Source organism: Mus pahari, chromosome 6, assembly GCF_900095145.1.
Source record: "Mus pahari chromosome 6, PAHARI_EIJ_v1.1, whole genome shotgun sequence".
NCBI lineage: Eukaryota > Metazoa > Chordata > Mammalia > Rodentia > Muridae > Mus > Mus pahari.
In genome coordinates, this window is record NC_034595.1 from 87945123 (window position 1) to 87969759 (window position 24637).

At 47.8% G+C, this 24637-nt stretch overlaps 1 protein-coding gene across 8 annotated transcripts in view; it reads right to left on the minus strand.

Annotated features, from left to right (window-relative positions):
• Positions 1–24637, minus strand: part of Zbtb40 (zinc finger and BTB domain containing 40) — a 71601-nt gene that overhangs the window by 16181 nt on the left and 30783 nt on the right. For 6 of the 8 annotated variants that reach the window (XM_029539808.1, XM_029539809.1, XM_029539810.1 and 3 more), the window contains 11 exons: positions 23390–24136; positions 22651–22784; positions 13149–13311; positions 12455–12597; positions 6529–6721; positions 6222–6302; positions 4772–4908; positions 3686–3887; positions 3032–3165; positions 1232–1400; positions 472–933 (listed from right to left, as the gene is read on the minus strand). In XM_029539808.1, coding sequence (XP_029395668.1) covers positions 472–933; positions 1232–1400; positions 3032–3165; positions 3686–3887; positions 4772–4908; positions 6222–6302; positions 6529–6721; positions 12455–12597; positions 13149–13311; positions 22651–22784; positions 23390–24083 — 2512 coding nt within the window. In that variant the 5' untranslated portion in view covers positions 24084–24136. The remainder of the gene's footprint in view (positions 1–471; positions 934–1231; positions 1401–3031; positions 3166–3685; positions 3888–4771; positions 4909–6221; positions 6303–6528; positions 6722–12454; positions 12598–13148; positions 13312–22650; positions 22785–23389; positions 24137–24637) is intronic. The other 2 variants (XM_029539815.1, XM_029539813.1) reach the window with 2 other exon arrangements.

Here is a 24637-nt window from a genome sequence, read left to right on the forward strand (position 1 = left end):
TCTCCCCCATCACTCCTCTCCACTTGCAAATGAGGAAACAAAACTCACTTTTTAAATTTCATTAGGTTTACCTGACATCTGGGGCAAGGCAAAAAATGATTCTGATGTAATGCCCTGGGGTTTCCATATCAATGTTTATCAATAAGTAAATGGGATGTGGGTACCCACAAGCCAGATGTTCAACATCTGGCTACAATTACTGTAACTGCCAGTGTGTGGGCGTGGTACTAGGGACTTAGTTCTTCTATCTTCAGAATTCCTAACAGTACAGAGAGGTATGGTGAGGAACCTCCCTAACAGTTGGGAGAGCAAAGTTCTGGGGGCCACCCCAGAGCCTGTGTTCTTCTCAGGATACCATCATGCCACTATGAAGCTGTCCTAGTGCTGAAGACATCCCCACTCGGGGTGCTCACACTGCTGGGCAGGAACCCAAGCGACAGCATCTGCAGCCATGGCTGCCTTCTGACATACCTGAGGCATGGGCAAACTCTCTTCCGCAGAGGTCACATGTCACTGGCAGCCGCTTCTTCTTCTTCTTGGGGGCATCGGGCTCCCCACCTGTGCCGCAGGCGTCTGGCTGCTGCTTCTCCAGCCCCTTCTCCAAGCCCCTGGTCTCGCTGCCCTCCTCACTCTGCACCTGCCTGCTCTTGGCCACCCGGCAGCGCTTCATGTGCACCTTCAGACGGCAGTAGAAATGGAAGCTCTTGTCACAGGCTTTGCAGATGAAGCTCTTCTTGGCAGGGTCCAGGGAGGCAGAAGTGTCTTTCTCCTGTTGCTCTGGCACGGGCCCAGGCTCCCCCTGCTCCTTTTGTTCCATGGCCTGGCAGTCTTCTCCAGCTGCCTTGGCCACTTCCTCCGCGTTGTCCTTGGCTCCAGGGTGAAGCCCATCAGCCACCTTCCACCTCTCCTCTCCACTTTCCTTGGTGAGGAAACCTGCACAGGAGAAGACGCACGGCTCCAGGGCTCGGCTTCTATGATGCTTTGTAACTTCTCTAACGCACTCTTAGAGGAGACTGGAGATTAACTGGCTCCTCAGGAAACTCAGAAGTCATATAGCTGTCACCTTTACTTCCCACTAAACACAAGTAGTGCCATGTCACACCTGCACTCCTGGCTGTTAGGTACCAAGAGCACATAAAAGGAGCATGGCATCCTCTTACACCAACTGTTTCTTCTCTTCAATATAGACAGTGCCCCGGGCTTTAGCAGGCCCTCAAACCCTGCTCCTTACCAACATGTGCCAACTCCTGCATGAGGGGCTGCAGGCCGGGGAAAGACTTGTGGACACTGCAGAGGAGGTGACAGACCACAGAGGCCGAGACAGATTTCTCCACAGCTCTGCTCAGCACCGCTCTCAGGGAGGCTTCAGGGCTCACTGTCTCAGAGGATATGCTCAGCATCTAAGTGAAAACCGGACACCAAGCTGTGTTAATATCAGATTGTCTCCACGATCTTCAACATCAGGGCAGAAACATGGAATTCTAGAAGACACAGCGCCATCTTTAGGTGGTTTGTATTTCTCTCTGAGACACGTGGAGAACCCCGTTTTTCAGAGGATAAGAAAATAAGCAAACTGCAAACGAGGGACGCACATACCAAGTTGTGCAGAGAACAAATGGAGGCACCGTGCTTCCTGTAAGAACTGTGGCTCAGCACCAGGCACCTCCCAAAGAGCCTTTCTAGATGTGAGCACAGGCAGCCTGGGGGTCAGGGTAGAGGCTATAGGGTTCTAGAAGTGAGCCTGGGAAGAGGGGCTGTAAGATCCCAGAAGTGAGCACAGGAAGCCTGGGGGAAAGGGTAGAGGATTCTAGAAGTCTCCACAGGAGGGGGATGGTGATGGGTGGGCTACAACATTTGGCAGCAGCTGCTTCTGTAGAGATCAAGATAATTTTTCATAATATATAATTGTCTCCATGTCTAGAAGTAATTCTGCATGGAGAGTGGCTTCATATTTTTAGACACTTAGATGTACCCTTTTAAACATCATTTTCTTTCCTAAAGAAACTCAGCGTTTTAAAGCAGGTTCAAATCGGGGCTTTAAAGAGGCCAGGAAAATGATTTCAAAGCTGTCCTCTTTCAGAATGCTGGAACTATAGGCAGAGAGTCAGCACACACTGAGAAAATAAAGCAGGATCGTCACAGATGGCCACATGGAACTTTCACTGTGGAAGACATTTTACTTCCGCTCTTTTCAAGTCTATCTAAATAAACCTGATGTCCCTGCAGGCAGGCAGGAGACTAATTAGTGAGGCTAAAACGATCAACTGCAGAGTCCCCAACTCTGAAGTGTGTGGCACTCTGGAGAGAGGCGGGCAGATGAGCCTTGCCTCTGGAGCTCTGTGGGAGCACGGGCCGCCTTCCTCCCGACTGGGAGGCAGACTGAGGCAGGACTGTCACCGGTGGGGATGGTTAGAAACCTGCCCTCTGTCTATGTAGATCAAAAGGACACTCCAGGTACATCTATAGTTTAATTTCATGTTCCTTTATCATTTTTCTCTGTTCCAGATGTACATGACAGGGTTTAGACATCTCTTAGTCTTCCTCAGCCCCCATGGAGATTTTCTGGGATGCTGGTCAGTATGAGATGGCTCGCAGAAATGAGCTGGCACTATTTGCTGCCCCATATGGGCAGAGCTTTGCTCTATCTATGTTTATCTTGGCTCTTTCAGGAAGTAGAAGAAAGCACATATTAAGACCAACTTCCTGCATCTGAGAGCAGCTGCAGGGAGAGCACAGTAGACACAGTCACCATTACAGTTGTCACAGCCACTCTGAGATGTGGCTGCTGGGGTTGGACACTGGGTTACCGCTTACTCGCCATGGGAAACACAACCCTGCAATCCCGAGCTTCTGTAAAGGGGGATGAATGACATCACCCCCAGTTAGGGCTGGTAAGCTAAAGGGCAAAGGTGCTGAAGAGCTAGTGATGCAGTAGGCATGCTGCAGAGAAGGAAGACGACGCCAGGCATCTACCCTGCAAAGTTCTACACAACTCCATGCCCCACAAACCTCCACCTGTCCTGCTCCCCACCTCTTGCACGGTCTCTGCCAGGTGTTCTTCCTCTGAAGAAAGGCGCTCACGCCCCGCCGTCTGCTGGATGGCTTCCCGGAGCAGCTTGCTGTGCCTCAGGATGGCTTCCAATACCGTGCTTTCTGGGGCGGTCACTGAATGGAAGGGAAACAGGACACTCAGTCAAACCAGGGGCATTGTTTTCTCCTTCGCCTCGCCACTAACACAGCCCATCTGTCTCCTCACTCAGGCTAGGTGTGAGAATGGCTGGCAGCACTGTAGCCAGAGCACAGTATCACATAGTGACAGATGGCAGCACCCTCATCCCTGAACACAACTGCTCACTTGCTTTTCCTCTGACACATAAGCCTCGGCATGCATGACCTCCTGATGCTCCCATGCACATGGGTGCTGTACCATGTTTGAGTCAGGATTCACTATCTAGCTCTTCAAATGCCACACTTCTGAACACACTCGAAATCATTTCTTCCTGCCTTCCTCAAACACACAGCACCTTGGTCACCTATGGTCAACGCATCGTGTAGGAGAACACAGCAACTTATTTGCTGTTGTTCCTGAGGGGAGGGACACGGGTGGCAGCCACAAGAGAGTCTTCTTAGGGATCAACAGTTGTCTCTATAGGGGCAACAGCAAGGCAAAGGGAAGACAGCTCACCTGCCCGGAAGAAAGCCCCAGCGCCAGCCTCCCTTCCTACTTCCTCCAAGAGCAGGTTCAGTGGGCGGGTCTCAGTCTCTTGAGCCGCTAGCAGTAGTTGCCAAATGGCTGTTGCAGCGAGAGTCTGCCTTTCCAGAGCTGCTAACATCAGGGAACTGAAGCCACCTGAGCCAGAGTCCTGTTTCAGGAGGGTCTGCATGACCTTCAAGGTGCAGCACAAACATAGGTGTAAAAGACTGACCCAGAGCCGCTGGCAGACAGGTGAGCCCGTGTTCTGGGGGCAGAGGGCTTTCCAACTCAGATGGGCTTTGTGTGTCAGGAGCTGGGTATGGAGTCAGGGGAACAGCAGAGTTTCTCACAAGTGCTTTTTTTTATGACTACAGAAATGGCGACTGTTTAGGCCAGTGAGACGGCTGAGGTAGCAGTGGCGCTGGCCACCAAGTCTAATGACCTCAGTTTGATCCCTATTTAACATACATCATGCCCTTGGGGTGACTTTTAACATACTCAAACAAAATAATTTTAGCTGAATGGTGTGTGTGTGTGTGTGTGTGTGTGTGTGTGTGTGTGTGTATTGTGTGTGGTTTGGTTTTTAGCCAGGCTTTCCCTGTACATCTCAGGCTGGCATAATCCTCTTCCCTTAGTCTCCTTAGTGGTGGGATTACAGGCATGTGCTACCAAACATGGACACAGAGAGATTTCTTATTTGTATCAAAGTTCTTCATTCTTTCTCATGAGTGCCTTTCTGTCTGACTACAGAAATGGCGACTATGTAGGTCAGTGAGATGGCTGAGGTAGCAGTGGCGCTGGCCACCAAGTCTAATGACCTCAGTTTGATCCCTATAAATCACCTGGTAAGAGAACTCTGACCCCTGCAAGCTGTTCACTCTACAAACTAAATTAACAAAACTTTAACATCAGAAACCACATCTAATTTATTTGGCACTTTCCCTTAGAAAGGGAGTCACCTTCCGGTTCTCCTTCTTGGCATTTCTCAACATAGCTGTGTATATGTATTTATAGAAAATGGAAATGCAAGTGTATACATAGTCGTTCCTCTCCTCCTAGCCCCTCCCTGCTGCTCACCTCTCTGTCTCCAGGGGCTAAGCCTTTCATCCGTGAGATCACCTTCAGCAGCACCTGGTTGTCTATGAGAATCTCAGACAGGTTTTCATGGTACTTTCTCAACAGCTCGGCTCCATAAGCATCAGGGTTAGGGGAGGCTGTAAGGACAGAATCGGAACAATAATGCTTGATGCACCAAACACAGCCGAGAGCTTCTAAGAAGACAAGAGTCACAGACGAGTGAGAGAACAGCAGCAACGAGCTGCTTCTGCTGTGGAGCAGAGTCCCGTGGCCAGCCTGGGGCTGCACACACAGGGTTCAGATCTCTTCTGGTCTACACAGACTCAGCAGAGCTTCAGAGTCGTACAAACAGGCTAGGGGCTGGGAGAAGGCAGTGACTGCCCAGCATGCAGGTAATTAGGACGCTGCATTTCTAAGAGGCTCTGATGTACAGGTTCTGATGTACAGATTGTGTTCTTCACAATGCCCTGGGTAAAGGATCCATGTGGTAATCCCAGGCTCACCAGTCAAGGCAATGCCCGGGAAGCCAAGTGCGATCTGTTCAGATGCCCCTGAGCCCACCTGTCAGCTGCTTGCTCAGGTCCCATTTCCTTAAAGGTAAAGAAAGTGCAGCAATCTGCATGTCCCTTACTTTATATATAGTTACGTTTAACTTTCCTCTTTGACCCAGTAAATTCACTTCTGGAAACTAAGCCTAAAAAAAAAATCTGAAGGCAAAGGACACTGTGGAGCCTGATAATGAGACTGACTGTAGAGGCAGCAACTGATATCTGCTGACGGCCTACTATGTGCCAGGCACGTCATTAAATGTCTAACAGGTGTCATTTCACAATAGCCACAAAAATAAATGTGACAATTCTTTGAAACTCATTCCGGGGACAGTGGGGTTCATAAAGTGAAGCTGTGTGCTTAATGTCAGACAGACCAGACAGACATGGATGGCATGGTGGCCTCCAGTCTTCCTGTTATACATCTGTCCAGGTCAGGGCTCATGTAACACGCCATGCACAGCTTTGTGATTTAAAAAAAGTACACAGCCTTCAAAGGAGACTGGAGTATTTAGAAATACAAGGGAATGTTTTGATACTGTTAAATGGAGCAACCATACAACTTAAAGATAAGGCAATCTATGGCACTGACTTGGGGAGTAAGACAACAGCCTTCTTTTCTTCTCTATTTTGGGAGCTGCCTCACTGTGTGTTTAAGTATTACTATAAGCTGGAGAAACGCTCCCCTGTTTCCCAGAAATCCATTTTTTGTGTTTTTGGTTTTTTTTTCTAAAAGCTATCTTGATCATATATAGTCTGGGAAAAGGGCAAAGAAGTTCCAGCTGGGCTAAGAACTGAAATAGGATCACTCTCTTGAGCTAAGGGACACCACGGGTGGGTGTGGGGGAGCCTGGGGACTGTAGTGCACAGCTGGGAAAGGGACAATCAGGATTTGAACTCACATCCATACACACAGTCTGCTGGAATGCACACCCTCCTGGGCTCCTCTGTCCATTCCATTTCACAGGTGACTCTGGCCAGGCCTGCAGGAGGAGGGCTCATTAATAAATCTGAACCACAGAGACCCTAGGAGGGAGCTTAATGGAGAAGAGTCCTCAGATTCCAACTGATCTGCAACAGTGAGCTTGCTTCATAATGCCATTTCTTAACGTGTGTCTCTTCTTCCCGGCATGGGGCCAGAAGGCAGCTTTAAGCTGTGATTTTCTGTACAGGCAACTCCTGTCCAGAGAGTGAACAATTAGCTAGTACCTGTGGTGCCGGGTGATCCCGCTCCTTTCTGCAAATTGTCCAGCAGGAGGCCCAGGTTCGGGAAGGCTGTCCTCACAGCCTGGAGGAGTTTTACCAGACTCTTGGCAGGCAGGGTCTTCTCCTCAGTCACTCTGTGCAACAAATTCTCTATCGTCTCCTTGGGTGTTCTGCCCTCACAGCAGCTCTGAATCACCTGCAGGGGCGTGCAATCAAGCAGACACCAGTTACTGCAATTCACAATGAATCTGACACACAGCTGGAAAAGCCAGCCAGAGAGTGGTGCAGGATGCCTACTTCCAAGCCCTCCCAAGTCGGTCTCTTGCTGGTGTGTATGGGGCGCGGGGTGTGTAAGCACGGCTGCCCTAGCAGTCGACCGGTTCCAGAGAGGAGGGAAGAAGGGAAGGAGTGAGTGAAGAAGGACTGAGTCAGACACAGGAGGCTCATGCAGCCTTGACTGACGGGCAGTCGGGTTGTTTCTTTGTTTATACAGAACGCAGTAGGCAGGCATAGATTCGCGGTGTCCCAAGGGATATAATCAGATCATTTTTGTCCCCAGACACATGTTTAACTTCCTCTTGTATGTCTGGGGTCCTAAGTTTAGCCATCATCGATAAACCGTGATAGAACAGAGTTATCTTTTACAAATCATTTTCCCTCATTAATCCCATAACCCAACTCGTAAGAATCTAGAGGCATATTTTGCCAAAGCAAATATATATGGTAAATGACAGCCCGTTCTCAGGCTGACAGCTCTTGTAGTTTCAAGGGCACGAGACAGAAAGAAAATCTCCAAGCTAGGCTAGGCAGACTGCCATGTCCAGAGTGGTGTGTTATTAACTCTTCGTGGTCAGCATGCCAACTGTCATTAAGGCTCAAGGAAAACCCTCAGGCCAAAGCTGCTACAGTTATTATTTAATTTCTGGTATAATACAATATGTGCATTATATCTTTGTAGAATTTGTTTATATGTCTAATCTTGGTAGTCTTTTGTTCCTTGGCCACGGGACACCACAATGGCCTTGTGTGAGCTCACTATTCTGAGGGAGGCCCTGACACCTCATTCTTTTATTATTTTTCCACAGCATTCTTTGTCCATCAGTATCAGCCCCTGGGTATGGCAGAGATAACTCCAGCCAATCTAACTCTGTTGCCGTATCTTTGCCTGGAGGGTATACCATGTGCAGCCCCCAGGCCTATCCGCCACATCATCGCCTGAGCATACAGTAGGAAGGGGCTGCTGGGCTGACCTGCTGACACCCCTCTAGCCCACCAAACCTTGCTGACCTTTGTACGTTTACTTTGTTGTTCCCGAGTAGGCACAGGGGCAGATGTTCCAAGAGTATCTTGAAGCCAGAGGCTCATAAGGAGATCTCTGGAGTTTTCATGTGAGTCCCAACCTCCAATGTGCAAGGAAGACCTTTAAATGGGCCAGAGAAGGCTAGTTCCCTGAAAGCGGGAGGGGCAGTCTGCTCAGGACGCTGAGGAAACTCAGAAGCAGTACTCCTGAGAGAAGCATAAATGATTCTTAAGAAAATCCCCATAGCCCAATATCCCCAAGTTGTACAAAACTAAAATCTCCCATGCACGCTGCACGCTGCAATGAGGACCCCGGTGACAGCCGGCGTGACTGCCACCATGTCATGCGGCTCGGCTTTTCTGCTCTTTACCAAGCATTCATGCTACCTGTCCGACTTTCGCTGCACAGGTCCCTAGCGCTGCTACTTGTCGTAGTCCCTTCTCTTTTCTGTTAAAAAACCTTACTCTCCCAACAAATAGCTCAAAGAGACCCTTCCCCAGCGGCAAGTCTGCACGTGCAGTCCGTTGCCAATGGCTTGCACTGTTTGAAAACCATTTTAGAAACAGGACTGGCCTAGTACTTGTTATATAGCCCTGGCTGGCTTTGAACAAAGCAATTCTCTTGCTTCAGCCTCTCAAGTGCTACCCAGCTGAAAGCACCTCAGATCTGGCTGGTGAGATCCAGTAAATCCTGCACATCTGACCAGCTCTTTGGATTCTGTCTGCTTAAGATACAGAGACTAAGAAATGGGTACACACTTGTTATGGTTTGTACATGCTCAGCCCAGGGAGTGGCACTATTAGGAGGTGTGGCCTTGTTGGAGTAGGTGTGTCACTGTGGATGTAGGCTTTAAGACCTTCACCCTTAGCTACTGGCTACTGGAAGCCAGTATTCCACTAACAGCCTTCAGATGAAGATGTAGAACTCTCAGCTCCTCTTGCACCATACCTGCCTGGATGCTGCCATGCTCCCACCTTGATGATAATGGACTGAACCTCTGAACCTGTAAGCGAGTCCCGATTAAATGTTGGCCTTATAAAAAGAGTTGCCAGCCAGGCAGTGGTGGCGCACGCCTTTAATCCCAGCACTTGGGAGGCAGAGGCAGGCGGATTTCTGAGTTCAAGGCCAGCCTGGTGTACAGAATGAGTTCCAGGACAGCCAGAGCTACACAGAGAAACCCTGTCTTGAAAACAAACAAACAAACAAACAAAAAAACAACAAAAAAAAGAGTTGCTTTGGTCATGGTATCTGTTTACAGCAGTAAAACCCCAAGACAGCACTAACACTATTAAAACACTTTTCTATCTCTGTTCCATAGTCAATTCTGTTTATTCACTTCTACTTTATTTGAATACTTAAAAACTTAGAAAGATAAGAATAAGCTGTTCTTTCAAATTATTTGTCTTATAAAATCTTTCATTTTGTTTGTGCAGACCAGTTTTACTGTGCAGCCTTGGCTGTCCTGATCCTCACTCTGCAACCCAGGTTGGCCTCAAGCACAGGGAAATCCTCCTGCATCAGCCTACTGAGCACTAAAATTACAGTGTGTGCCCCTCAGCTTTGTGTGGTTTTTTGTTTGTTTGTTTGTTTGGTTTGGTTTTTGTTAAATTCTTTGTGTGTACACATGCTCACACTCCTGTGCTCTGTGTGTGTGTACACGCACATGCATGTGTGCGTGCATGCGTGTGTGCACTGTTCATGCAAAGACATTGGGTGTCCTGTTCTATCAATTTTGACTTTGAACTTGAGACAGGGTCTCCCACTGCACCCAGATCTTGGCCTGCCAGCCCCAGTGATGCTCTCTGTGCCTGGGGCTCCCACTTCCCTTGCTCATTCTTGGTTTGTCAATGGATTTTCTGAGCAAAAAGGCCACAAGGCTCTCGTAAAACACACGACAGCTACTTTCCTACTGCCATACAACTATTTCTTTCTTTTAAAAAAATTGTATTTACTTTAATTTTATATGCATTGGTGTTTTGCCTGTATGTGTGTCTGTGTGAGGGTGTTAGATCGCCTGGAACTGGGGTTACAGACAGCAGTGAGCTGCCATGTGGGTGCTGGGAGTAGAACCCAGGTCCCCTTGAAGAGCAGCCAGTGCTCTCAACTGCTGAGCCACCTCTCCAGCCCAATAGAACTATTTCTTAATGGACCACAATGCAATAGGCATAGCGTGGCTCTTACAGAGCCAGGAAATCAGGAGACTATTTCAATGTATTTATCCACAGCAACCAGTGACTGATCTGTGAGCCTTCCTCTGGGAAACGCCTGCTCTCAGGAGACAGTCAAGCAGATCTGTCATGCCAGCAGCTGCCATTATCAAATTAGCTATGTTCTAAAAGAATGAATTGAGCTTTAAAACCAGTCATTTTTTTCCTTGGATAATGTCTAATGTCTATGGTAGATGCTGACTAAATGAACCCTAATTTAAAATTTAAGAGCTTGTATTTAAAACGTGTAGTGACCACACCACCAACCCTTCACTCTTAAGCAGCCTTCTGATGCCCAGTGAAGCAGTGCAGGGATGGCCTTGCAGGCCAGATGACCCAGCTGGGACCTCAGCCCTGGTTTCCCTGTCATTCTGGGTGACTTTGGGCAAGTTAGCCGCATCTTAGAAGCTTGTTTTCCCCACTTGCAAATGAAGATAAGCAAACCAACTCCTGCACTGTTGTTCTGAGGATTCTGTGAGAGGAGGCTGCTGCTTACAGAGCCAGCGTGACTGTTAAGGACACATGTGTGCCTTCAGAAGCGACAGTGTGCTGCCATCGGCCACCTGCCACCTGCACAGTGGCGAGGATGCTCTCAATGTGCTCAGGTCCGGAAGGCCCAGCCAAGCCTCAGCCTCAGTAAGCTCCAGGCAGCAAACTTCAGGGCACTGGAAGCCTTTACTACATCACTCAGCAGACTGTTAAGCAGCAAGCCAAAGGCAGCTATAGCAACTGCTATGCTCATGTCCTGAAGTAAGAAATTGTTGTTTCTCAGTTTTCACAGAAAGAAGTCAAGGCCTTTACAGATAAAGCACAAAAAGCATAATTTGATAAAACAAGTTCTGATAGGCCTGGTGCTCATTCCCCATAGCGACAGGAAGCGGTGGCCATGGACTCAATAGTCTCTTCTGTAGTGGGTTGGGCCGGGCTGCCTGTGTCTCCCAGGAGCAGCAGCTGTGGCTTCTTCGACCCCAGCTTAAAAAGTGTTCCTGTGATTTGCAACTAATTTAAGTTCTGCTGCAGCTGTTTTGTCAAGTAAACTGAAAGTGACAGGGGAAAATGACAGTGTGGTCTACCCTGCAGCAGAGCAGAGAGCTGGGGCTGGCTCTACCTAAACACGGTTTTACAGCGCAAAGTCCACTTCCAGCCTGGCTTATCAGCGAAGGTCTGGGAGGAATAATCAATGGAATCTCTCACTGGGGAATCTATCCAGTGCAAGGAGTGACTCACCAAAAACGAGAACCTAAAATAACCTCTGATCTGAAACCTCAGGAGGAAACACCAGCTCACTCCCCACCACGGTAGCACTGTTTACGAAGCTTACAGAACTTGAATATATCATGATTTCTAAAATTCAATTTTGAGATTAGAAGCTGCCCCACCTGTCTGTCTGCCTGGATTTTCAACCTAGATGGCTCAGAAAAATGGACCCGGCTCACTATGAACACACTGCTAACACACCAATGGTTCTGAAACATTTCTCTTGGGCATCTAAGTCACTCTGGAGTTTTAAGAAGCAATGCCACTAAAATTCTCTCTCCCCACCCTTTCTTCTAGACAGATGTATTTTTAGCACAAAGTTGAAATCGATAATACCACCAAATACAGTTATCTAGTTGCCCTGAGAACTCATGCCAGCAGTTTTATGAGGGTTTTAGCAGCTAGCTGTTGGGAGAATAAACTGGTGTGACCTTCCTGAAGGGCAATGTGACAATGCCCACAAAAACTTTTAAGCTCACTCTATTCTAAAACTCCATTTAAAATTTACCCTAAGGATAATATTGAGGAGTCTGTAGAGCTCTGCCTGCAAGGATGTCCTCTGCAACATCATCTCCTAACACCAAAATATTGGCAATAAATGCCCAAGAGTAAGGAGTGAGCGAGGTGTGGGATGCTGTGGGACCAGAGCGGTGGCTCCCCAGGCCACACCATAGAGAGAGGGACAGGGTAGCAAAGAAGGGCCATGAGCTGTCACTGTTCCCATCTCAGGATGTCAAGGACAGAGGGAAGTCCCTAGTAAGGTTCTCTCAACTTAAAAAAATATTTTTTTTGCTTGTTTTCCTCTTTATCTCTATATTAACCACGTACCATTTCTGTAAACAAGGAAAGAATCGTAATTACAAATGTGCTTTAACATTCAACTCTTGCTACAGTTGCTTCTAGTAAAGTCCCAGTAAAGTTGCTTCTAGTAAAATCCCAGCCACAGTGGATCATCTGTCCACCCATCTGCCCTGTGTTGCAAAGTGCATGGTCTAAGCTATGGCAGGAAATGAATGGTGCATGGGACAGGAACCTCGCAGCAGCCAAGGTGATTACTATGCAGGAGGTATCAAAATATCACAAGGCAAAAAGTGCCTAGTGGTGCAGAGACACTAGAAAAAGCTCTGCAGCAGTTCAGGAGAGGGCAGAGGCTCAACACAGTTACCCTTTTTTCGGAATCTGGCAGGAATTCCTCCTTGGCTGTTTCCAGGAACTCCACAATAGGTCTGAGCTGTGTTACACACTGGATCAGGTCCTCTTTGTGTTCCAGTAACAGAACAGACAAGGTCTTTCCCTCTCCTGCGCTCCCTGGGGGAGAAAGAATTAGAGACACACAAGAGAAGCTAGTCAATTTGAAGAAAATGACAGCATGGTCTGTGGAGAGGGATCTAACGGAATAGTAAAGTGCTCCTGTGCACCTGAATGCAGAATCACTTTTGGAGAGGAAAATACTTTATTATTCTGTTTAAACTCTATGAAAGGAAAAATGTTTCATTTATCTGTGGAAATACAAAGCTTCAGAACCAGCCAGAGGTTAACGTCTGGTAGGCAAGGCCAGAGCTTTGTACCTAACCTGAACGAGAGCAACTTCAGCCTTTAAGTGCTGGCTGCGAACCAGTCACTTGAGGCCCTGCTTTGGACGTGCAGCTTTTTGAAAGGCAAGGCGACGATAGTCGCCTCAGCTTGTTGAGATACCAGCCTAGATAACTAGGGCAGAAGTGGAGACTCACAAGGCGCCTGTGCATATTTAACATGCAGCTTCTGGGATGGCAAAAGACCTAGGTGAAAGCCACCACCGATACGCATTATTGGCTAGAACTCGTAACTGGGTCACCTAAGTGGCCAGAATGCCCTCCTACCTTCTGGCTGAATCTGAGACACTTTCTCTGCAGGCGTAGACTCCTGGTATAGTCTCACCAGAGACAGGGCCACCTGCACATCCAGGCTCCCATTGTGCACTTTGTCCAGAATTCTCTGGAACGCTGAGCCTCCTCCTTCACCCGTGAGACATTCCATTATGGTCTGTGAACCAAGTACACACACACAGATTAATTGCCTTCAAGAACTACCTGTGTGGCGTGAGGGCTCTGACATCTTGACCCTCACACCTCTCCATCAGCTTTTACCCGCGGCACCAGCTTAGAGATAGAGCAGCTGAACCAGCTCAACCTCTGGGGACCACTCCCATTCTCTAGCCTTCCCTAGGGCCCCACAGCCCAGCTCCTCCTCTGCACTGGACACACATGCTGTGACTGATTCATTACTGCTTTCTACACTGACACGTTTAGAGGGTAGCTATCTTGCTTCTAGGGCTCTACAGCCTCAGCAAGAAGCACAGCCTGGCACATAGTAGGTGTACAGGATATTTTTAACAAATGCATTGCACTTCTTGCCTAATTATACCTTTCTGAATCTTATGACACTGGGTATTTCTCAGGCAAGGATATCTGAATTTCAAATGGAATGAACTGTCATTTTACTATTTGAGAATGCAATTAAAATCCGCGAGTTAGGAAAAAAGAACACTTTAAGTCATTTACATTCTGAATGATAGACTATTTAGAAAGACATGGGCCTCATTACATTTAGCTATACTCTGTAATAAGGCTAACAATGTGTTGGCTTATAGGTGCCAGCTGTCAGAGAACATGATTCTCATATTAATGACCCCACGGTAACACTGCTTCTACTCTAAAAAGGAAAGTGTCCAAGTTTCTTCTGGAACCAACACTCACACACAGCCTGCCTTGCCCCTCAGCTCGTGCCCCCTGACCCTCCAATGACACTTGGCATGGCTCAGCCTTGGTATCACAGCTCCCCGACATCACTAACACTGAAGCACCGTGGTTAGAAACCCGCGTTTGCGGCCAGACACTTTCGGCCTTCTCCCAACCCCATAACCAGAGCAGGATCTAAGACTGGCCTAAACATTGTTTTGAGGAGACGGAGAACTGTCACATAGCCTGGCTGTCCCTCCCATCCTCCTGTCAAGTCTTGTTTCTTACCCCCAGACAATCCTGTAAAGAGGTGCCAATCTCTAGTTCTCTCGTCTGACCAGAGCCACACAAGTCTGTGAGATATGCCTTAGCTCCAGGTTTCAGGGCCACAAGAAAAACCTTGACTATTTCAGATCACAGTAAAATATCAGCAACCCCAGCGGCAAAATCAACAAAACCAGCATGCCTCTCTTTGGTCTGATAGAACATCTCTTGTGTAAATAGAAGAAAGAAGAGTTAACGAAAAAGTAGAGTTAATGTTTCTATTTTAGCAAAAATTTATTTTGAAAACCATGAGGTCACCAAAACATAATTCCATGCACACAGTTGCATGTATACTTCTTAAGATTTATTTATTTATTATATGTAAGTACACTGTAGCTGTCCTCAGACACCCCAGAAGAGGGAGTCAGATCTTGTTAAGGATGGTTGTGAGCCACCATGTGGTTGCTGGGATTTGAACTCTGCACCTTTGGAAGAGCAGTCGGGTGCTCTTACCCGCTGAGCCATCTCACCAGCCCCTATACTTCTTATATACATGAGGATTTCTTATGGTTTCTGTTCATTTCCAAAACTAAGCTTGAAGAAAACTTAGCTCAACACTCTATCCTTTCATGGCTCATAGCACTTTCTGTGGCTCACAGCACTTGTTGGTCTCACAGAGAGCCAGAGCTCAGTCTCCAGCCTCCATGCTGGGACGTTCACAACCACCTGTAACTCTAGTTCAAGGGGATCCTGATGCCCTCTCCTGGCTCCTGCAGGCATCTGAACACACACTGCACATGTGTAGGTGCACACACATTAAAAACAAAACAAAACACTACATAAAGATCTTACTATAGTAAATGATTTCCATTAACCTTAGGTAACATATCTTCTACTTTAAAAACAATGAACAAGAAATAAAGACATCAGGTGAATACTTAAACCCCCTTTGGCACCCTTCACTGATAGCAGTAGGAGCCTTGGGATCAAGAGCATGAAAATCGCAGGGCGTGGTGGCACACGCCTTTAATCCCAGCACTCAGGAGGTATAGGCAGGTGGATTTCTGAGTTTGAGGCCAGCCTGGTCTACAGAGTGAGTTCCAGGACAGCCAGGGCTATACAGAGAAACCCTGTCTCGAAACACCCCCCCCCCCCAAAAAAAAAAAAGACCATGAAAATCAGTTTCCATGGCTTCTGCATCCAGGTTCTACACCCTTAGGCTGAACCGCATGACTTCTCAAGAAGAGACTATGGCATAAGCAATAGGGTAAGCCCTTGGGAGGCAGGTGCTTCTCTGTGTGGCCCCTGAACACGGGTGTACATGTAAGTGACAGTGTAAGTGTAAACACGGACTTGCTCTGTGCACCTGCTGTCCTTCTCTACCTTGCTCTGGGAGATGCAAGCCACCGTATTTGAACTGCCCTAGGAAAAGGTTCCTGGGAAGAAGGGACAGGTCCAACTGCAGCAGAGTGTCGTGTAAAAGCACGCCTTCTGGAACCTGCTAAAGTCCTGGGGAGAACATAGAAGACACTGTGCCACTGAGCATGGAGACAGCAGTAGCTAGCTGACACTCTAGCTGCAGCCTTGTGAGATTCAAGTGAAGGACCAGCTAGGTGCCACCCCGACTCCTGACCTGCAGAACCTGTGGGAATAGGTGCTCACTATTTCTAGGCTGCTGAATGTTACAGTGAACCTCACATAAGAAGAGGTAGCTAGCTCACAGTCGCTCTTCATGCCTAACACCCTTGGTAAACACACTGCTTCCTCTATCTTCCTTTCCTCCATCTTCCTTTCCTCCTCCCTCCCTTTCTTACTGATATCACCTAGTCTTCTTACTGTATCCCAGGCCAGGCTGTTCCCTTTGTTCACCTACGGCTCTCTGAATAGTTCAAATTCTCTCTGGGCATCCACTGTGTCTGGCATTATCATCTGAGTTGAGGGGAATGGAGTTCCCACCATCGGTGGCTTCTCATTATCCTCTCTCCTGTCTCTCCCTTTGCAGAACTACTGAGCGGTGAAATTAAAACATTTGTTAACTTCACTGCTCGGCAGTGGTGCTGGGTGACCACCTGGGAGGAGAAGCAGGAGTGGGCTGGTGAAGGGGCAGGAGGAGCCAGCGGCACCATGTGGGCAGCCACATCAGAGCAAGCACTCCAGGCTTGCAGGCCTCCTGCAGTGCGGGCCTCCCTTTCTGCAACAGCAGCTCTGCCCAGAGGGAATGCCAGAAGGGTTCCCTATACTGCACAGGGCTGCTACCAGGTAGCAGAACTCAAAGATCCCAACTAAATACAACCTTGTCACCTTCACTCTTAAGGGGTCAAAGGTACTCCATGTCATCCCATGTTCACACAAGCAGTCAAAGTTACCAAGTGAAATATAGGTGTTTAGTTCTCCTTCTATGACACAGTAAAACCATCCAATCTGTCCCTTTCCTTGGGCCTTCTCATTGGACTATGTGATTGTCTCAACAGTGTCTGCCTAGGCCTTACACTTGCTTGGGTGAAGCTTGTGCACTCAGGTCCTCCAGTTCATGCTGAGAGCCAGGGGACAGCAACAGTGAAGACGTCGGGGCTGGGTGTAGCAGTGTGCCTACTTAGCATGTTCGGTCACTAGCACCATAAATAAATGAAAACAAGCACAATACAGACCATAATAGTTCCACACTGTCCTGGCCTGAGTGCAGACTTGCTGTGTACATTACTCCTCACGCTATCCCAGGATCACTCCTGCTAATCTAGATGAGCACGGGAGAGGCTAGGGAACTTGCCGAAGGTCGCAGGGTAGCACGCAGTAGTCTGAATGAAACACTGGACACATTACATGCATCTAAACTGGATGCTACTGGACCTACCAGAACCTGCCACTGAACACTGAGTGGAACAAGGCAATGCCATTCTTCTTAGTCTATGGGATGACTCCGGAGACTGGTACGCAGCAGGTGCTCACACCAAGTTTAACTGAACCTTTCCCTATTCCTGCAAGCCTTTCTCTAGCTGTGGGGCTCAGCCTTGAGGAACAGTAGAGATCTGCAAAAACACCAGCTGCGCTCACCTCTCATGACCTGTGAAATGATCGCCAGTCACTTGCTCTGAGAGTTACCCCAGCCAATGAGCACTGTTCTTCAGACACCAAAAAGCTGTACCAGGGGACAAGGCAAAGTAGCACCAGCCCTGAGAACCTCAGATTCTCTGAAGGGGAAACTGGCTTGCCTTTGCAGTGCAGCTGAAGGAGAACAAACGCTACTAGGTCTTCAGCTCTGGGAGTCTTTCTAGGACATAAAGTCAAAGTGAATCAGACAGCCCAGAAATCAATACTGGAAAAGTTACCTCCTTGTTCTTGACAAAGATCGCTTTGCTATACACACGATTAATTAAAAGCACGAACATGGCTAGGAATGAAGGAGGAAGACAATGAAAAGTTTTGGCACAAACTGAAGAAAGCATGGGCTGGTAGCGGCTGGTAGCTGGCAGGAGAGCCGGTGTGATCAGCCCAGCTGTGGGACTGGGTTGCAGCGCCCTGCCTCACGTGTTTCAGCAATCATTGCTTAGGGAATGGCTTTGCCACCTTTCATCAGGTAGCTTGGGAGATAAAGCCAGGGCACCAGGAGCCAAGACCTCCCTGAACTCAATCCTGGTCAGTTGTATACCCTACATCTGTGCGTCTCAACCAGAACCCAGTGCCACGCACCAATGGCAACAGGACTCAAATGGCAAACTTTTTAATGGTGTCAAGTTATGTCATGCTGATTAGCCCAATAACAGAAACAACAAAACACCCAAAACTCCTTGGGAGCTAAAAAGGTACGAACAGGAAAGACAGCCACAGCAATGACAAAAGCCAAACCCTATAGTTGTGCCAGAACGTCAAATATGCTGCTCCAGGGAACAGTTCTTGAATATGCTCATGACAGAAGCCTTCCAGCAAGACTCCACCCAGGAGCTGGCTGCCTTGTGGAAGGATGTCTTCACTGAGAGACAATCTCTAATGACAGGGATCAGAGCTGCCTGGTTCAGACCAGTTGCTCCACTGAACCAAAGGCAAGCAAGCGACCCTTGTAGAAAATGGATACTTTTCAGGACAGAGGCATCATGCTCTCTGTCTCTGTGGGAATCCTGAGGTCACTAACTTCAGCAGGGCTTCTCAAGAGTGGTCCATGGCCCACAGACACCAAGGTGGAAGCCACTGGGGAACTTGCTGAAGGCAGATTCCCACGCTATACCACAACTTAAGAAGCAGACTCTGTGGAGGCTCACATTGTAACAAGCATTCCAGACCATACAGAATACACCACTGTCCTGGAGAGACTGAGGACTTTGTCCAAGACCCTAGCCCTACAATTCACAGGTTGGTACCTCTCTGAACAGAGAGGCCTGATAGATTCAGCCTGGGGTCACCACTGCAAACATCTCATATGTCTGTGAAAAGCACAGCACTAGACACCATAGGGCACTCAAGGAAAAGGGAGCCTCGAGGCTGCTCAGGCCAAGGGGCACTGAGGTGATTACAAACCAAGGCAGCAGTTGCTAACTGCTGAGCTCCTGCTGTGTGCCTGGCATTTTATGGAGAATACCATATAAATAATCCTAATTATGTTATGATGACCCTACAGTACCTGGTGACATTGCCATTTTATGAAGTAAGAAACAAAGCCTTATAAAGATGAGGTTGCTCAAGGTCACAAGGAGGCAGTCAAGCTGGGCAAACAAACTGTTAGCCCTGCAGCGGGGCATTACCCAGTAAGAAGGAAAGAACAACAGAATGGCTGGGTCTCAACAAAGTAAGCTAAGGAAGCAGACGCTACCCACACCAGACTCCACCTGCATGGTATTAGACAACACTAGCTAATCTAAACGCCAGCAAATCGGTGTCACCTAGAGCCGGGCCCAACAGGGGTTAAATCACTGTGTGTGTGTGTGTGTGGTGGGGGGGGGGGAATGTTACCAAAGATTTGGTGACAAAATGACTAAGAAAATGAAAGTTTAAACCAAATGGACAATGACTCTGCCGTGTTTCTGGCAGGTTCTATGCTTGGTCTGACAGCGTAACTTCACCATGGCCTCGGTTCTGTACAGTGTATACAGTTAGTTTTGGACACACTGGCAGGCCAGGTAGTGTCACAGTCACTGTATCAGGCACACCAGCCACGGAGTCAGGGCTACTGCTTCTAGGATCTACAGGGATTCTGCTGCTCTCACCAAGGTTTCTGCTTAAAGAGACATGAGGGTTAGGGAAAACAAGGATGCTGAATGTTTCTCTCCCACAGCTCTCACCATGAGCGCTGAATTAGTGCACTTTGGGCGGTGTCATGCTAGAATGCTTCTGTTTCAAGTTGCTGTTTAAATTGCCGACTTTTATTTTATTTTTTTAAAAAAGGTTAAATGAATTTTGGCTTGAGATTAGGGCAGACTAATTTCATTTCATCTCTGAAATGGCCCTAAAGGTACTTGTGCCAGTCTGTGTGAGGCACTGCTCTCTGCACTCAGGGCTTTGAAGACAAGGTACTCATCCAGGAGCTGACCATGCTCCCTGCATCTTGTAGTACCAAACAGTCAGCCAAGATTTAACGCTCTGCATAAAAAAAAAAAAAAAAATCCTTCTTGTTAGTATGCAAATTGGTTTTTTGCCTATAATTAGGTGATGAAGTATTATATACCAAATAATTATTTTAAAATAAAGATCTTGATGTAAATATTGGACTTACATACACTTTCTATACTTGTATTCCCAGGGTCACATAAGCTTTCTCAAGCATAGAGGGGTTGAGAGTAGAAAAGGTTGAAGAAACTTGATTAGGGCAAAGGTGAATGGAGGGATGGATTGCTCAAGGCCACGAGACAATTTGGGGTACTGCATGTCTACCTTGACTGTGATAATGGCTTCTGGACAGACACTAAAAGTGTAGCAAACCGTGCACTTAAAAGTATGCAGTGCACTGCAGCTGAGCATGCCTCTCTAGAGCTGGCTAAGAGGAACAAGTGCGGGAGAACCTGGTACAAGACAACTCCCCAACCTTAAACCTGACTCAGCAATTCGTGTGTGCAGTGCCAAGGATCAAATGCAGGTCCTGGTGCTCACTCGGCAGGACTTCTTCCATGAGCTCCATCTCTGCCCTCATATTTAATTAAATCTTATGTTCTTACAGACTATTTCCTTTTTCTTTCTGAAGTCTAAGGTGTATTATGGACTATAGCAGTTTTAAATACAGTCACCAAGTGGTTTGTAAAGTTGGTACGCTGACTTCCAAACTCAAAAAAAAAATAACATAAGCCTGTAATGGTCACCACCAGGACTCAGGGCTCTTCTAAACACTGTTAAAGTTATTGTCATCAGAAGATTAGAACAGGAACTAGAAAGAAAAGAAAGAAAAAAAGGAAGTGTTCAGCAGACTTACAAAAAAGATGTATTTTTGTAATTTATTTTTCTTTTATGCGTATGAGAGTTCTGCCTGTGTGTGTATGTATTGTGTTTGTGCACTGCATGCCCACAGAGGCCAGCATTGCAGATGATTTTGAGCCTCCATTTGGGTGCTGGGAACTGAACCCAGGTCCTCTGCAAGAGTAGTGAGTACTCTTAACCCTTGGGCCCATTTCTCTGGCTCTTGCAATGGACACTTTTAGGTAGAATGTTAACCAAAAGCAAAGACACAGTTCAAAGGAACACAAGGGTTACAGCGTGAGCACAGCGGACAGCGGAGAGAAGCCCTGAAGGAGAACGTGATGAGGTGCATTGTTGAGATGTTATCAAGGTAACAGACCAACAAACGGGATGGGGTAAGCTGGTAAGAGAACACTCAGTGCAGAAAATAGGAAAGCATAATGCCTTCAGGGCAATCAGACAAAGGGCACCAGGGATTTATGACTTGAAACACACACACACACACACACACACCACCTCCAACCCCCTCTACCCCCTCCCCCCCTGGGCCCCCAGAGAGACATCAGGGTTGACTTGTAGAAAGCATTGCTCTCAAGGCAGCGATTTATGACTGTGGCCAACTATTTATTAATATGGTTAGAATCAATATAAAATCTTGAATTTATTTTCTAAACAGCAACCTACAATGAGCCAGGACAACAATGAAATGCTGGCAGGCATTTACTGACAGAATGAGCAGTTAACAGGCCTGAAGCAGCGAGGCCCCCATCAGATCAGCCCCCTGCTGGGTCTGCCTGCTGAGCTCACGGCAGGGGAATGGAGGCTGACAAAGGAAGCAGGTGGGTTCTAAGTGCCTGTGGCATGAACCCTGCAGGGTGCAGTGTGCGAGCACAGGTGGGGATGGGTCTCAGTTGCCTTCCTGAAAACAGAAAAGGGCAGCGAAAACACAGCATGACAACCATCTGGCAGTTTCCTGTCAGGCAATGTGTTTACACACACATTTGGGTCACTTTTGCCCTGCTGGAATCAGGATAACTCAGTGTGCAGCTCTGAATTCGGGCTGATGCACACTCGGTGATAGAGAGAGTACTTACTTCACACACAAGGAAGGCCCTGAGCTCTATCCTCAGTACCTCGAGAATCAGTCAGAATCCTTGGATTGCATTCTGGCTGAGTCTTATGGGCTCTGCCTTTACCAAGCTATATTACATATTACCTCTTTGTATTCTCAGGCATAAAACAGGTCAAAAAATAGAAGCATAATTTCTGTGAGGATTAAATGAAATAAATTATTTATCAAGTTTAGCATTGCACTACCAAACAAATGTTTATCATTGAGTTTTTAGTGTTTGAAAGGGTCACTGTATTCCTTATGAAATGCCATTTGCTGTGCGCGTCTATTAAATACTCCGTAAGTGTTCTGAGCTCTACTTCTCTGATTTAGAGTTATCTGAGACTGCCTTCTGCCTCAGTTTATCCTTAATTAGTTGGAAAGGAATCATGTGATTATGGACCAAAACTGGTGATAATGTCAGGCATGGTGGTACACATATTAGGAGGCAGAGGCAGGTGGATGTCTGTGAGCTGGAGACTAGCCTGGTCTGCATAGCACGTTCTAGACCAACCAGGGCCCCCGTGAGCCCCTATCTCAAAACAAAACAACGAAAACAACAAAACTGGTGGTAGTCCAGGCATCATGTACATACCTGAGATCCTAGTGCTTAGGAGGTTGAAGCAGGAGGAGTTCAAGGCCAGGCTGGGCTACAGAGCAAGGCTCTGTCTCAAGAACAAAACAAAATACTGATGAAAAAAGAAGTTTGACTTTCATATGATCACAACACACCGCCCTTTGGAAGCACACTGCCTTTCAGGCCAGCTCTTCCGGGAAGGGAGGGAGGCCATTTCATCTGGGTCGTTTCCTTTTTCCTTTCTGCCCTGTGAGGGACACTGTCTTGGACTCCTGAGATGGTGAGTGAGCTAGAGACATGATGCTCAGGGCACCTACCTCCTTCTGAGGCCCTTCTATCTCTGAGCATCCTGCCAGTCTTCTCAGGGTGTCTGGGGTGAGCAAGGCTGCATCTGAGAAGACACTTTCATGCTCCAGCAGGAGAGTCAGTTGGTCCTGCTTTGTCTCGCACTCTGAATGAAGACGAGAAAGAAATAACACAGGGCTTGAAACGGTGAAAAAGCAGTTTCAGCTGAAGAGAGCTCTAAGTCGCAGACGGCCCACCTAGCACACGAGGGACAAGCACAATGGCAGCATCTCGAGGCTTTTCCCTGACATCATCTGACTGGTGACAGTCTTGGGTCACTCTGGGAAGCAGGGCATTGTCTGCCTCTTTACTCTGTAGCCCACTTCAACTTTCAATACCAACAAACACGACATTCTAAAGGAAGATTCCAGTGATGGGCTACAGTATATTGTGGTTTTCTACCCAGAAGCGACCTTGGCAAATTATCAGTGAAACAAAACATTTAGTGGGGCATGGTGATGCATGCCTGTAATCCCAACACTCAGGAAGCATAGGCAGGAGGATTGCCATGGGTTAGAGGTCAACATGGTCTTACATGGTGAGCTCCAAGCCACCTGGAACTACATAGAAGGACTCAGTTCCAAAATAACAAACGACAACAAAACAAAGCATTTCAGAAAATAAAACCCACAAATACCGTAACTGGCAATGGAAGTTTATAATTAAATACAAATTTAAAGGAAACGAAATACAAAATCAAATGCTTGTTACCTGCTTCTGTATTGCCTTCCTTTGTCTCACTTGGGATCTGTCCAACAGGGGAAGGGGAACAAACTTCAGCTGTGTGAGGAGTTGCCCCTGTGATCTCTGCAGCCACCTGAACCTCTTGGGCAATGGGAGGGTCTGCATTTATCTCTTGGGTAGCTATGTGGATTACGTCCTGGATCTTGGCTTTCTCAGGGCCCACTGGCATGGCAGAAACTTCCGGGGAAGAGGGCTCCCCAGCACCTTCACAGGAAAGGATTTCTACTTGAGGCTTCTCTGACTCCTTGCTACCTGCCTCTGGGGACAGCACTGAGACATCCCTTACCACCTGCCCCTGGACAGAGCAGTTTACAAGGTTGGTCAGAAGATTTTTACAACTAACAGCCACGTCAAACATCTGCAGGCTATCTGCTAAGGAGATGATCTTGGAGAAGTTATGCTTGCCCACAGGTAGCTTGCCGGTGTATGTCATTTCTAGCAAGAGGGCAAACTCTTCAGGGCTCACCACCGATGCATCGATGGAGATGGCGTCTGTGCTGTCCAGCAGGGTTTTGAACAGGAGGCTGGCCGCTGCCAGGACTGGCTTGTGGGCTCTGAAGTAGATGTTGCCGACAGAAATGGTGCAATCGCAGAGCCGCTGCTCCTTGCACAGGGCGTAGAGCTGCAGAAGCAGCTGCTGGCTGTAGTTGGGGAGCTCCATGCTGTGGCTCCACCCTGGACGCCTTCCTCTCACCCTTCAGACTCCACCTAGTCCTAGAGAGACCCATAAAGGATTATGCTAAACAGGCATTCTGGAAAGAAAGGCCTGGGGAGGTACTCAACAAGCCAAAAGACAATTCACTCATCCAATAATGCAACCCATCCATCCATCCATCCATCCATCCATCCAACAGTGTTGCTCAGCAGGGAGGGGCAGGGTACCAGGGCTCCTGAGTTACCCATAAATATAACAGTTATGTGATTAGTTTGGCAGGGACCATGCTTAGTGCCCTACATGCACAGTCTCACTGGATCCTCATGCTGACTCTAGAAAGGAGTCATCTTCCCTTCCATACTCCACAGAGTAGCTGAGGGAAAACCAGCTATGGAAAGGCCTGTCATCTCTACTGGCAGATCTGGAAGCTATAACTGCTCTGCTGTATGGCCCTCCCCCTAACCCTACCCCAGGAGTGCTGGCCAGCAGGAGGGACAGATATAAAGACTGACATACAATGCCCCAGTACAAGCGGGGGGGGGGGGGGGGGGGGGGGGGGG